This window comes from Jatropha curcas, chromosome 8 (genome assembly GCF_041381405.1).
Source record: "Jatropha curcas cultivar XTBG-Jc1 chromosome 8, XTBG_Jcur_1.0, whole genome shotgun sequence".
NCBI classification, from domain to species: Eukaryota; Viridiplantae; Streptophyta; class Magnoliopsida; order Malpighiales; family Euphorbiaceae; genus Jatropha; species Jatropha curcas.
Window position 1 is genome coordinate 7,980,465 of NC_143158.1, and position 14,324 is coordinate 7,994,788.

At 34.1% G+C, this 14,324-nt stretch overlaps 1 protein-coding gene across 2 annotated transcripts; it reads right to left on the bottom strand.

Annotated features, from left to right (window-relative positions):
• Positions 1–3,574: 3,574 nt before the first annotated feature.
• Positions 3,575–5,548, bottom strand: LOC105634328 (microbial collagenase). 2 transcript variants are annotated; one of them, XM_089724656.1, is made up of 4 exons: positions 5,256–5,548; positions 4,980–5,159; positions 4,815–4,874; positions 3,575–4,104 (listed from the first exon to the last, which is right to left on the bottom strand). In XM_089724656.1, the coding sequence occupies exons 1-4, from the start codon at positions 5,514–5,516 to the stop codon at positions 3,817–3,819; spliced, it is 789 nt and encodes a 262-aa protein (XP_089580782.1). In that variant the 5' UTR covers positions 5,517–5,548; the 3' UTR covers positions 3,575–3,816. The 2 variants fall into 2 exon arrangements, with proteins under 2 accessions (XP_089580782.1, XP_089580781.1); XM_089724655.1 differs by having other exon boundaries at positions 4,980–5,162; positions 5,256–5,544.
• Between the last annotated feature and the right edge of the window lie 8,776 nt (positions 5,549–14,324).

Genomic DNA, 14,324 nt, shown 5'->3' on the forward strand with positions numbered 1-14,324 from the left:
CGCAGCTCAGTGACAAGGTTTCTCAGCCAAATAGCTTGATTGGATGCCTCATAAGATGCTACAAATTCACCTTCCATGGTGGAGGTTGCCACTAGAGTTTGTTTCACACTCTTCCAAGAAATAGCACCGCCAGCCAATAGAAAAACGTAGCCAGATGTGGATTTTCTACTGTCTTGGCATCTAGCGAAATCAGAATCAGTATACCCAATGATCTCAAGCTGATCTGATCTCCTATATGTGAGCATATGTCCCTTAGTCCTCTGAAGATATCTCATGACTCTTTTGGCTGCTTTCCAATGATCCATTCCTAGATTGCTGAGATATCTGCCTAAAATGTCAACTATAAAAGAAATGTCTGGACGAGTACAAACTTGAACATACATAAGACTTCCTACAGTTGACGCATAAGGAACCTTTTGCATTTCCTGAATTTCAAGTTCACTCTTTGGACATTGTTGATTACTAAATTTATCACCTTTTGCAATAGGGGTATCCAATGGTCTAGAATTCTGCATACTAAATCTCTTGAGCACTTTATCAATATAGCTCTTTTGTGATAATCCAAGAATACCTCGAGAACGGTCTCGATGTATCTGAATCCCTAAAACAAAAGAAGCTTCACCTAAATTTTTCATCTCAAAATGCTTTGAAAGAAAAACTTTGGTTTCATGCAGCAAGACTTTACAATTAGTAGCAAGAAGTATGTCATCCACATATAAGACCAAAAAGATGAACCTACTCCCACTGAACTTATGATACACACAATTTTCAACAGCATTTGCCTCAAAACCAAACGAGACAATTACTTGGTTGAACTTAAAGTACCATTGACGAGAAGCTTGCTTGAGTCCATAAATGGATTTCTTTAATTTGCATACCAGATGTTTTGGATCTCCAATTACAAAATTTTTTGGTTGCGCCATATATATTGTTTCATCAATGTCGCCATTGAGAAACGCAGTCTTAACATCCATTTGATGAAGCTCAAGATCAAGATTTGCAACTAAGGCCATGATTGTCCTAAAAGAATCCTTCCAAGAAACTGGAGAGAAGGTTTCTTTATAGTCAATCCCTTCCTTTTGAGTAAAGCCTTTTGCTACAAGACGTGCTTTATATCTTTCCACATTACCTTGAGAATCCCTTTTGGTTTTAAATATCCATTTGCAACCAATGGGTTTCTTTCCTTCAGGTAATTGAACAAGATCCCAAACTTGATTGTCTTGCATAGACTTATACTCTTCGTTCATTGCCTCAATCCACTTATGAGAGTCAGAACTCTGCATGGCATGATAGAAACTAACTGGATCATCATCTATCATGTCTACAGTATCCTCATGTTCCTGAAGAAACACTATATAATCATCTGGAATAGCACTTATTCTTTCCCTAGTAGATCTCCTCAAATCCACATCTGGCTACGTTTTTCTATTGGCTGGCGGTGCTATTTCTTGGAAGAGTATGAAACAAACTCTAGTGGCAACCTCCACCATGGAAGGTGAATTTGTAGCATCTTATAAGGCATCCAATCAAGCTATTTGGCTGAGAAACCTTGTCACTGGGCTGCGTGTAGTCGGTGGAATAGAAAGACCACTAAAGTTGTATTGTGACAGCAGGTCAGCCGTTTTATTCTCCAACAACAACAGGAGCTCTTCTCGATCAAAACACATTGAGATTAAGTTCTTGGCTGTGAAGGAGAGGGTACAGAGTGGATAGATATCCTTAGAGCATGTTGGAACAAACTCTATGATTGCGGATCCGCTTACAAAGGCAGTGATACCGAAAGTTTTCCATGAGCACACCGCTCATATGGGTATCGTTTTGCTTGAGACTCTCTAGTTTTAGTGGGAGTTTGCTCTTTATGTATACATTATGTTTTTGAATGCTCTATTTTGTTTTGGATATGTTTTATTATGAAATTTTGTTGAGTACTCATTTTGGTTGATGGTTACACTCTGTATTATTATTATTGTTTTGCTTGATCTCACTTTTGTTGGTGACCAGTTGGAAACAGACATGATGATCACATTGCATGTAGTTTTCATACTACACTTCTATAATGAATCTATGTCATTTAGGGGTATTGGTAATGTAGTTGATGATGAACTTAGTCATGAGATCTATGGCGAATGTTTCTTCAGTTTTTTATCAATATAACTAATGGACGAGATTGTTTTTGGATACCTTGTATGACTGCGTTTGTTGAGCTCATTTTGGTGTATGTATTTTATTTAACATATGTTCGTCCAAGTGGGAGATTGTTGGATTTAATTTTCTATTGTGGGCTTAATATGTAAAATAAATACGTACAGCAGTCTAATTGAAAAGTCAATTTCAAATGTGGTCTTGATTGTGAATAATTGACTATTGAGGTATCAACTAATTATAGATATTAAGTGTAGAGACCATTATATAATTTCTATTTCGTTAAAGGACCGAAATAGGAATTGTACTAACGCTACAGGTATATAAAGGTCGTGGTCCCCAGAGGAGTTGAATACGATTCAGTTTTACGTCCCTTTCGTACTGCTTCCGCTAAATCGATTCTTCAATTCTCTGGAAGGCTGCAAACCTAATTCCACACATCAAGATCGACGAACAACGATGTCAGGTACGCAACATTTTCTTATTCAATCTATTTTGTTGAATCTAGTGGTTTGCACGATCTAGGTTATTGAGGAATTATTTGAGATTAATTCATAACATGTCCTAGTTGGTCTTTTCACTGACATGAGAAGTGAAAGGTGTTGAATTTTAGTCCTCCCGATTATAATAGTTTTCACCAATTGGATAAGTTAAGGGAATACTACTTTTATTGTATAGTCAAAAATATTATTTTTATCCGTTAAACCTCTCAATAAATTTTTTCTTTAAAAAAAAGGAGTCAACCCAAGTTTTCAGCTTCAAAACTCTAGTACCCAGCTCGGACAATGGGACTTCATTAACGTGCAAGTTGACAGATCATCGAAAGACAATCTGATTCAACCACCACCAAATCAAGGCTTATACCGATTTAATTTTGGAAGGAAAGATGGCTCTTGGATGGTTTAATTTTAAAAGATGTTGCTAGTTCCAATATCCCTTTCCATTTGCTTGATGATTATACAGTAGCAATGGAGTTTGGGATTGGAATAAATTTAGTTGTTTTTTGCCCATTTCTATTCTAACCTGTATTGATGTCGTCCTTCCTCCTTCACAGGATAGAGGTGAAGCTCAAATTTATTGGTTTACAGTTGGCTTTCTAGAGTTAACGAAGCAAATAATAATGGTAGTTGGTCTCTGATCTGGAGGTGGTCTGGTCACCAACGAATCAGAGTTTTTCTCTGAGTTAGCCTACCATAATAGATTACTTACCAACGGTGAATGAAACAGGAGGCATCTTTGCTCCTCTTCGGTAACTCCATGGGCAGCATTTTGGGAGTCGCTTGTTGGAAAATCTGGTTTGATGAGGTTTTATCCCACCTAGCTAGTCTCTCCTATTCCTGGTAGAATGGCAAATAAGGACTTATTGTGCTTATACATATACATAGAAGAGACATTGAAAGAGAGAGTTCAATAGTCTTTCTCAGTATAAGCATAACACACAAAATGAGTTTTCTACTGAAATTTCTCAGAATTTGGAGGCATAGCCACCTGACATCCATTAATATATACAGTTCATAAAAATAGCAACAATTCTTTGTAGTATATCATTTTTAGTAAAATTAGCATTACTTCAAGGAAATATATTAATTACACTTGCACACTTAGCAATATTACCATTCTAATACTGACAAGGAATATAAAATAGAAGTGCATAACTGAGAAGTTATAGTTGAATCAAGTAGTCACTCTATGACATCGACACCAAAATGCAGTTCCCCCGCTCCGGCCTCGAGCAACTGCGATTTCTTCATCAATGTAAAACCAGATAAAGAAAGGATCCTTTGTGTTTGGTTCTCTATCTTCTTTCTGGCCAAGACTTATCTCCAAGGGGTTCAGAGGTCCAATTTTGATTCGAATGCGCTCGAAAATGAAGGCTAGTATCCTCTTCTTCCATGTAAATCTGCCTTCAAATGTTAAGCATCCAATTGGCCCAAGATATACTCCATTTTCAATTCTTTTTCCCTGGAAATCGCAGAGTGAACTCATAAGAACTATCTAAAGCTGAACTATTAAAAAAGAAAGAATTTAAGTAACAAAAGTCATCTTTCTGTCTCTAACCATAGTTCATATAAACAGTTGAAATTTTTTACTGTTCTCTTCAAATGGGAAAAAGGTGAAAGCAAGGGAAAGTTCATACTCAAAGAATCCTTCAGAAATTTTGAAAAATGAAACAAAATGTATATAATTGAATTGTGTATCTAGATAAGTGTTCAAGGAAGGGAGAAATAGAGGAAACATGAAAACATGATAACAAAAGTGTACAAAGCATGGGACAAGAAAAGCTCATATCAGGTAATCATTTTCCAATTTTCACAGAATTTTCATTTCAAAAATATAATCATTACGGTTTTACAGTAATAAAAAAGTCATTCTTGAGTTTTAATGTAGAAGTTCCAATGGATTATATTAAGGTCCAAAGGAGGAATAGTTGCTTATTATTTCTTCAAAAAGAAAATCCACCAAAAAAAAAAAAAAAGAACACTTCAAAAAATGAGATATGTGCATTCTGATTCTCAACACATCGGAATTTTTGTTGTCAGTTAATTAGTTTTCGATTAGGGTTCAAACTTGCCACTTGACAATCCTATAATTTACTCTAATACGACTAAACCAAAGATCATTGTTTTAATTACAAAAAACAAGAACTCATATTAAGGCTAAAAAGAGCTTACAGCAGCATCAAATCTCTGAACAGCAGTGAGAGGAAAGTATCTTCCACCCTTTAATTGCTTCTATAAATCAGAGAAAGAAAAAGGAAAATTAAAATAAGCACAATTTAATGATGGAGATAAAATTACCAACCAGAAACAAATTAAATGAATTATATTTATATGAACCTCAGCAGTGAAAACAAGCATCCAAGTTCTTCCAGGGGATTCGGATCCACCAAGTGTATCAAGAAACCCAGAAGGATCAATTTTAGCCTTCTCAATCACTGACATAGCTGACAAAACCTCATCTTTTGCAACCTTTCTTGTCTTTGCAGCATTCTTTAGCACTTTCACACTCTTCTCTACCTCCTAAACCAAAAAATCCACATAGAAATTACCCGAATCAGTTCAAATATTTCCAAAAGATTTCAAGAAATCAAATAAGAAGAGGAAAATACATACTAAGTTGCTTCTAGCCTGCATTTTTTCTTCTTCTTCTTGTTCTTGGATAAGAAGTGGGTTAGGGGCATTTTGCTCTTTCTCATCAAGGGTAGCTCTGGTTTTCAATCTTTGGAATTTAAGGAGATGATGACTGGTGGGTTTGGCATTAGCATGAAGAGGAAGTACAGAAAGCTTTATGGGCAATCGTGCTTGAAATGAATTTAGAGCCACAAAGCTCAAGCAAGAGAAATAAGAAGATGATATTACTGCTTGAGAGCCCATTTTGATTCTAATCCATTTGATGGGTCTTGACCCATTTTACCATTGTTTCTTGCTTTTTTTCCTTTTGCATTCTAATTCTTTGGATTGCATTTTTAAGAAAATTTTGAAAAATTGCCACCTGAATGATATGATTAAATTTGAAAAGCTATTTTACAAATTGCTTTAATAACAATCAATATTTTAAAAATTTTATTATCAAAAAATAAAAGATTATTAAAATTAGCAAAAATTCCAAAATTTGCAACGTTTTTACAAATTATGAATTTCTACCTCTCAAACTTTGCTCAAAAATTATAAAAATAATTATCACAAATGCATTATTTAATTTCATAGAATTTTTATTCAAATTAAATATAAAATAATTTTTGTAATTTTGATAGTTACTGAATGCAAAAACCTTTAGATTTTCTTTGTTACTAAATCCACTCTTTTAGTCATAACTCCTTTTACAGATAAAATTTCAAAAAAATCTTGATATTATTGGAATCTAGACTAAAAGAAATTCTAACGATGTATGACATGTCAAAATCCGAGTTGAAACGGGCCATAAACTGATTAAACCATGCATCACCGACCCATGCTCGGGGGTCACCACAGAGGGCCCTGCAATCACCGCTTAGGCCAAGTTTGGTGATCATCCAGATTTGAGCGAAGAAATCTCATTTCCACATTGAAATGTGTGAAGTTTTAGCTTAAATCTTCTCCTATATAAACTAGTCGCTCCTTCGTTCAAAAACACAATTATACAATAATCGACAATATCAATACTCTCTTTTACATTTTAGAGGCTTTAATTGAAATGTTCCTAAGGCTTTTTAAGCTTTTTCTATCTTTTCCATTCATTCGAGTGTTCTAAGTAATTGAGACGATATTCTTTCGAAATTACTTCCCTCATTCGCTCTATTTCTTCTTTTGGAGGCTCTCCTCGAGCGAAATTTCTCTTAGTTTAAATTTTCTCCATTCTTAGATTAACGTCTCTTTGATAAGCTAAACCTCACTTCAAAATTGTGTTTGAAGTTTGGAGCCTCTTTGCTAAATCCAAACTTTAAGACCACAGATTTGGATTCTTCTTGAAGTCTAAATTTCCAACCTAAAGCCCCTCACCGAGAAGATAATGTGCTTTATAGGAGATATTATTTAAGTCACAGTCTGCACATATTAAATATCACAGCACCATTGTCAAATAATCATCACAGCTCAGTATACTTAGCCAAACCCATAGTTAGTTACTTGTACACCAGATCATATATACTCTCTTGTAAATAGATATTTTGATAAAAAAATGAGAATTACAGTTTCCAGATGCAGCAGAGAATCAAAAATCTCTCTGCTACTTTCATTCGTTCTTTCCTTTATTCATTTCCGTACTGATATTGTCCATTGTTTTCTTGAGCTTGCTTAATCCTGTTCATGGTATCAGAGCAGGTTAACTGATCTGTTTCTTGAATTTCTACAATTCAAGAGTAAACTTTGTTTTAGATCTGGTTGAACATCAAAATGATCACTCCAGAAGATGTGGCGAGGCTTATCGCTGTAGTTACTAGCAAAAATCATGATAATGATCCTTTACATGTGAATAACTCAGAATCTCCTGGATTTCGATTGGTGAATTCTTCATTAAAAGGGCCAGAGAATTATCTTTCATGGAGCAGATCTGTAATGGTAGCTCTCAGGGCGAAGAACAAGCTAGGGTTTATTAATGGAACCATAGCTCAACCTGATTCACAGTCAGAGGAATATGAGAGGTGGTTACAAGCAGATAGCATGGTAGCTTCGTGGATCATTAATGTTGTATCCAAGGAGATATCATATGCCTTTGTATTTTGCAAAACTGCAAAAATACTTTGGGATGAGCTAAAACAGAGGTATGGAGAGTGTAATGGCCTGATGATATATAAGATTGAGAGAGAAATTGCAAGTTACAAGCAAGGAAACGAGTCTGTAACAAGTTTTTATACAAATCTCAAAAGAAAATGGGATGAATTACTATGTTTGGCACCTTTGCCTACATGTTGTGGTCAAACAAATGCAATTACAGAATATGACAACAATAGAAGGTTAATGCAGTTTCTAATGGGACTAGGTGATGAATATGACAATGTAAAGAATCAGATCCTTTTAATGGATACATTTCCTTCAATTAATAAAGCTTATTCCATGATTTTGAGTGTTGAGAAGCAAAGAGAGGTAAATACATTGAATGTGGAATCCAGTGAAACTTCAACAGTATTGTTAGCTAGAAGGAACTACAACAGCAATTACAACAATCCAGGTGCAACTGGTAACAGGAAACCATACTACAATAGAAAGGAAGACAAGAAAGACAAGTATTGCCCCAAATGCAAAATGAATGGCCATACCATAGAAAACTGCTTCAAAATCCATGGATATCCAGACTGGTTCATTGAGTTACAAAAGAAAAGAGGAGTCAACATGACTGGAACAAACACGGTGAATGCAGTTCAGATGGATGATACACCTCTGCAGCAGCAGTCCACACCTTTGCAGCAACAAATTGATTATCAGATGGAGCAAGTTGATGCCGACATCAAGAATGTTCATTTTGCAGGTACTTTACTCAATTCTGTCATTTATAGCATTGATTTTAACTGCAAAAGTAACTGGATAATAGACTCAAGTGCAACAGACCATATCACTACTAATCTATCATTTTTTGACCTTGTACATAAATTGAACCCTCCTAAAACCATTAGACTACCTAACAACTCTACCAGACAAGTTACTCACATTGGAAATGTTAAATTGAACAATAGAATTACTCTATACAATGTGTTGTATGTGCCTTCCTTCAGCTGCAACCTCATTTCAGTAAACTTACTCACCAAAACATGTCATTTGTCTGTGCACTCATTTCCTGAATACTGCTTATTCCAGGATTTACAGACTGAGGAATTACTAGAGTGGGAAAAGTATATGAAGATCTATACTACATGACAAAAGACTCTTTCATTCAAAATAAGGGAAACAATATGACAGCTCAATGTAATAGTCATAATAAACATCTAGCAATGTTGTGGCATGCTAGATTAGGTCATATCTCAAATAAGAGATTGAAACATGTGAATGATGTACATGACTGTGATTTTTGTGGATATGGCATGTCCTGTTTGCCCTATTGCTAAACAAACCAGATTACCTTTTTTCACTAGTCAAATTTCTACCTTAAAACCTTTTGAGATTGTACATATAGATTTATGGGGACCATACAGTGTTAAATCTGTTACAAATGCAGTGTATATGTTGACCTTGGTGGATGATTACAGCAGATACTGCTGGACTTACATGCTAACAACCAAGATTCAAGTACCATATGCCTTGAAATCCTTTTACCAGTTAATTCTTACCCAATTCCAACAAAATATCAAGATCTTCACATCTGATAATGGCTCAGAATTCATAAATTCTGAATGTGTGAAGTTTTTCCTTGAAAAATGCATTATTCAGCAAAGAACTTGTGTATATACTCCTCAGCAGAATGGAGTAGTGGAAAGGAAACACAGAACCTTAATAAATATTGTCGAGCTATATTCCACCAAGCCAAATTTCCAACCCAATTCTGGTTTGAAACCTTGTTATCTGCAACCTACATATCCAATAGAATTCCTTCTGAAAATCTCAAATGGCAAACACCTTATGAAAGATTATATAATAAACCTCCAGATTATTCTCACTTCAGAGTAATTGGATTTTAATGTTACTCAACTAATACACTGCCACACAAACTGAAGTTTGCACGCCGAGGACATCCTTGAGTGTTCCTTGGTTATTCTCAACAGCATAAAGGGTATAAATTGTACAATCTCAGTACCAAAACTTTATTCCATTCTAGAGATGTGATCTTTATTGAAGCCACTTTCCCTTTTCACCACAAAAGACCTGAAACCATAATAAATTTTACACTACCAGCTTGCATTTCTAATGCATATCTATCCCCGATTTCATTTCCCACAACAACATTTGATGTTTCTCAGCAAGGTTCACCCAGAAATACTTCACAAATACACCCTCCTTCCCCACCAATCACAGAAAATGATACAGCTCCCTCATCCTCAGCTAATAGAACACCTAATTTGTCTCCACAAGGCACATCACAACCAATTCTACTGAACCAACTAATATACAACCAAACATTCTTGAATCATTATTAGCAGATCAAATACATGCTCTTGTTTTAAGAAGAAGCATAAGAACCAAACATACACCAACTTGGTTACAAGACTTTGTGGTTTCTCATATCTCCTCCACTCACACACCAGCTTCTATTCATTTCACACCCTCACACCAAAACTTTGTTGCACATGTGTCTAAAGTCCAGGAACCTAGCAATTATAATCAAGATAAAAATGATAAAAATTGGGTAGATGCCATGAATGAAGAATTAACTGCTCTTGAAAACAACAATACATGGATACTAACTGATTTACCCCCTAATGTAAAACCTGTGGGGTGTAAGTGGATATACAGGATAAAGTAAAAACCAGATGGAAGCATTGATAGATACAAGGCCAGACTTGTGGCAAAGGGCTACAGCCAGTTGCTGGGTCTAGATTACAACCAGACCTTCTCTCATGTGGCAAAGTTAATAACTGTAAGAGTTTTCTTAACTCTGGCAGTAGCCAAAGCTTGGCCTGTTCATCAACAATGCCTACTTGCATGGGTCCATTGATGAAACTATATACATGCAAGTACCACCAGGTTATGATAAAGCTCACAAAGGTCAAGTATGTAAATTGCAAAGATCTCTCTATGGATTGAAGTAGGCAGGGAGATAATGGAATAAGGAACTTTCTGCGAGCTTAATTTCTACAGGTTTTCAACCGTCCATGTTTGACAACTGCATGTTCACAAAGGGCAAAGGAGATTCTTTTCTTGCTATTTTGGTCTATGTTGATGATTGTATTATAACAGGACCATCCGAGGAGCTAATTCAAGACCTCAAAGACTATCTTCATCATAAATTTACTATAAAAGACCTGGGATATGCCAAATATTTTCTAGGTATTGAAATTGCCAGATCAAATGAAGGAATTCTTCTCACTCAACACAAGTTCATCACAGATATCATCAAAGATTCTAGATTGCAGAATGCAAAAACAAGCTCCAATCCTTTCATTCAGGGACTAAAGCTCAGTTCAGACATGGGATCTCCTCTCCAAACTCCAGATGTTTTCAGGAGACTTTTTGGCAGACTTCTGTATTTGTCACTTACCAGACCTGACATTAGCTTTGCTGTCCAGCAGCTAAGTCAATTCATGCAAACACTTGATCAACAACACCTTAAGGATGCATTGACATTGGTCAAGTATTTGAAGGGCACCAGTTATAGAGGACTCTTCCTCCCATCACAGAATGACATGAAGCTAAGAGCTTTTTCTGATGCAAACTGGGCATCATGTGCTGATACTAGAAAATCTACCACAGGATACTGTATTTTCCTAGGCACTACTTTGGTGTCATGGAAATCAAAGAAACAGAACACAGTAAGCAAGTCCTCTGCAGAATCCGAGTACAGGTCCATGGCTACAACAGTTTGTGAGATAAAATGGCTGCATCCCCTTCTCTCTGATTTCCATATTGAAATTCCCAAACCAATACCACTTCATTGTGACAACAAAGCAGCAATTCACATAACTGCAAACCCAGTTTTTCATGAAAGAACCAAACACATTGACATTGATTGTCATGTTGTCAGATCCCAGCTTCTCTTAGGCTTCGTTAGCACACCTTACCTACCTTCAACCTTGCAACTTGCAGATGTGTTCACTAAACCCCTATCCACAACCACATTTCAGTCATTTTCTTCCAAGCTTGGGTTGGTTGACTTCTCCCCAACACCAGCTTGAGGAGGGGGTATAGGAGATATTATTTAAGTCACAGTCTGCACATATTAAATATCACAGCACCATTGTCAAATAATCGTCACAGCCCACTATACTTAGCCAAACCCATAGTTAGTTACTTGTACACCAGATCATATATACTCTCTTGTAAATAGATATTTTGATAAAAAAAATGAGAATTACAGTTTACAGATGCAGCAGAGAATCAAAAATCTCTCTGCTACTTTCATTCGTTCTTTCCTTTATTCATTTTCGTACTGATATTGTCCATTGTTTTCTTGAGCTTGCTTAATCCTATTCATGCTTGCCTATTTATCCGAGGAAGAAGCAAGCCAAGACTCGGCCCATCGCTCACCAAAAGACTAAGGTATGGACCCCCGAATACCATAAGTCTTTCAATACAATGTCTATTCAATTTCAAAATTAATCATCTCCTTCTTACACTCGTTAAAATTGGTAATTAAAGTCAAAACATGATAAGAGAAGGTTAAAATTAATATTTCAGAATCAATCAATCAATCAATCCCCATTTTACAGTGGGAAAAATTGCATGATCTGATTCCCATTCAAAAGGATATGTAGATAGACTCACGTCGGCATCAAGTTACGAACTAAATCACTAAAAACCTCTCTTTTTTTTTCTTTTTCTTTATTTGCTTTCTTTTAAGAGTTATGTGATTGCCCTAAAATTTCCTAAAAACGACTACAGGTGATACTCCCTATTTCAATTTATTTCTTTTCCTTACTTTAATTTACCGTTCTTTGCTTTATCGCACTTTAATTATTTTATTTTGCTTTAAATAATATTTCTGTTATGCATAATCTGATTATTCATATTAAATCAATTTTAATGAATCAAGCATTAACTAAGGTCAAATTTGAAACAATTTCAAACTAAAAATCTAGTCACAAAATCCTCATTAGTTTTGCGAACTATTCTACTTTTTTCAATTGGACAAAATTGGAGATTAGTATTTTTCTTAGATTTTCCCTCAAAGTTAAAATTTAAGTCGCAGCTCCTTTTTAAAACAAGCAACATATTAAATAGGTATTTCTCCATGAACCCAATCTAAATGAGTGTTCTGATCTCTTTAACGGACCAGATATGACATCGGATCAGGGCTTCGTACTATTGGTTTTAAGGGACTCAAATAATAATTGTTGCAAGTGATAAGCTTGTGTAGCTTTACATCTTGCTACATGGTTAGTTTCCTATATTTTTATAGTTTTTATTAATGTTTTTTGGTTTTTTTTTCATTTCTTTTATGCTCCATTTGTTTCCATAAAATAATTTTTAGAAAAATAACTTGCTAAAAAATATTTTCCATGAAAAATATTTTCCTTGAATAATATTTTCAAATGACTTATTTTCCATTGTTTGGTTTTAATATTGAAAATTAGTTAAAAGTATTAAAGTTTATCTCATAAGACCATAAAAATATTAATAATAATAGAAATTTTAAAATTCTAAAATTTATTGCTAAAAATGAGAAGAATGCAAAAAAAAAAAATGTAAATTATGAAAGCCACCAATGGCCCGTGGTGGTGGCTGCCAGTGGCCAGTGATGGTGGCTGGTGGTGATAGCTGGTAGTGGTAGTCAGTGATAAATGGTGACTGGTGATAGTGACTACGAGATGATTAATAAATTAAAAAAATATGGATTTATAAGGTTTGTTAATGTCCAGAAAATGTTTTACTCTCTTGAAAATGAGAAGTTTTCCTTAAAAAAAAACTTAATTTTCCTTTGACTAGGAAAATATTTTCCATTGATTTTTTTCCTGAACGCAAAAATAACGGAAAATTGTGAAAAATATTTTTCTACAAATTATTTTATAGAAACAAACGTAGCCTTATTATAAAGCGTATATTTTCACTTTAATTTTACTTCTTGAGTTTTGCATGTTTACTAATAGGGAAAATTATGATATCATCTCCGTATTTTACTGTAATGTACAACATTACCAAATACATAATTTTATTCTTATCTTTTGCCTCTAATACTCTGTTATATCTTTCTGTCAATTTTTTATATTTTTTTCAATAAATTACTATTTTTATTCTTGTATTTTACCAAAATTAACTATATTGTCCATGTATTTATTGACTATGTTGTCTCTGTATTTTATCAAAATTAATTGATTTGCCCCTATATTTTCCGGCGCGATCCAATTCCTTTCAGTGACATCGAGTTAGCTTTAACAAAAAAGTACAAAAAAAATTGATAGAAAGATATAACAATGTAATGAATGCAAAAAATAGAGACCAAACAATATATTTTTAAAAATACAAGGATAAATCATATATTTTGATAAAATAATAATTTTTCCTTACTAATTTTTTGGCTTGATTTTTATAAATATTAACATAAGTATATGAAATTAATCCAATATACATATATGCATAAATCAATCATCACTATGAGATCCCGTTTCAAAAATTTGAGCATAAAAAGTTTAATTTCTTTGAAAAACTAGATAATTGATATATATGTTATACATTGTTGTTGTTGCTATGTTTAAAATTTTTATTATGTTTCTTTTTTTCAATACCATTGAATAAGTTATTATTATTTTTTAAATTATTATATTGTGGAAACTCCATTCTCAGTTGTGCATTTCAATTTGATTTTTAATTGATAAGCCCCTCATTTTATGTATAAACTATGTACAGTCATAAATTACTTGGATTGATGGTTTTGTGTTTATAATCCTAAGATATATGTTCATCGTAAAGAAAAAAAAAAGTGAAAGAATGATTAAAATTACAATAAGTATAATACTCCCTCGTCTCATTTTGTTTGCATGGTTTGACAAAACACGCATGTTAAGAATTTAGTCAACAAAAGTTATTTTGTCATTCTTTACCCTTAATAATTCATTATAGATACTAAAAGTCCTTCATTCAATGAACAATTATAAATGTTATTATGGAAAAAATAATTATTTA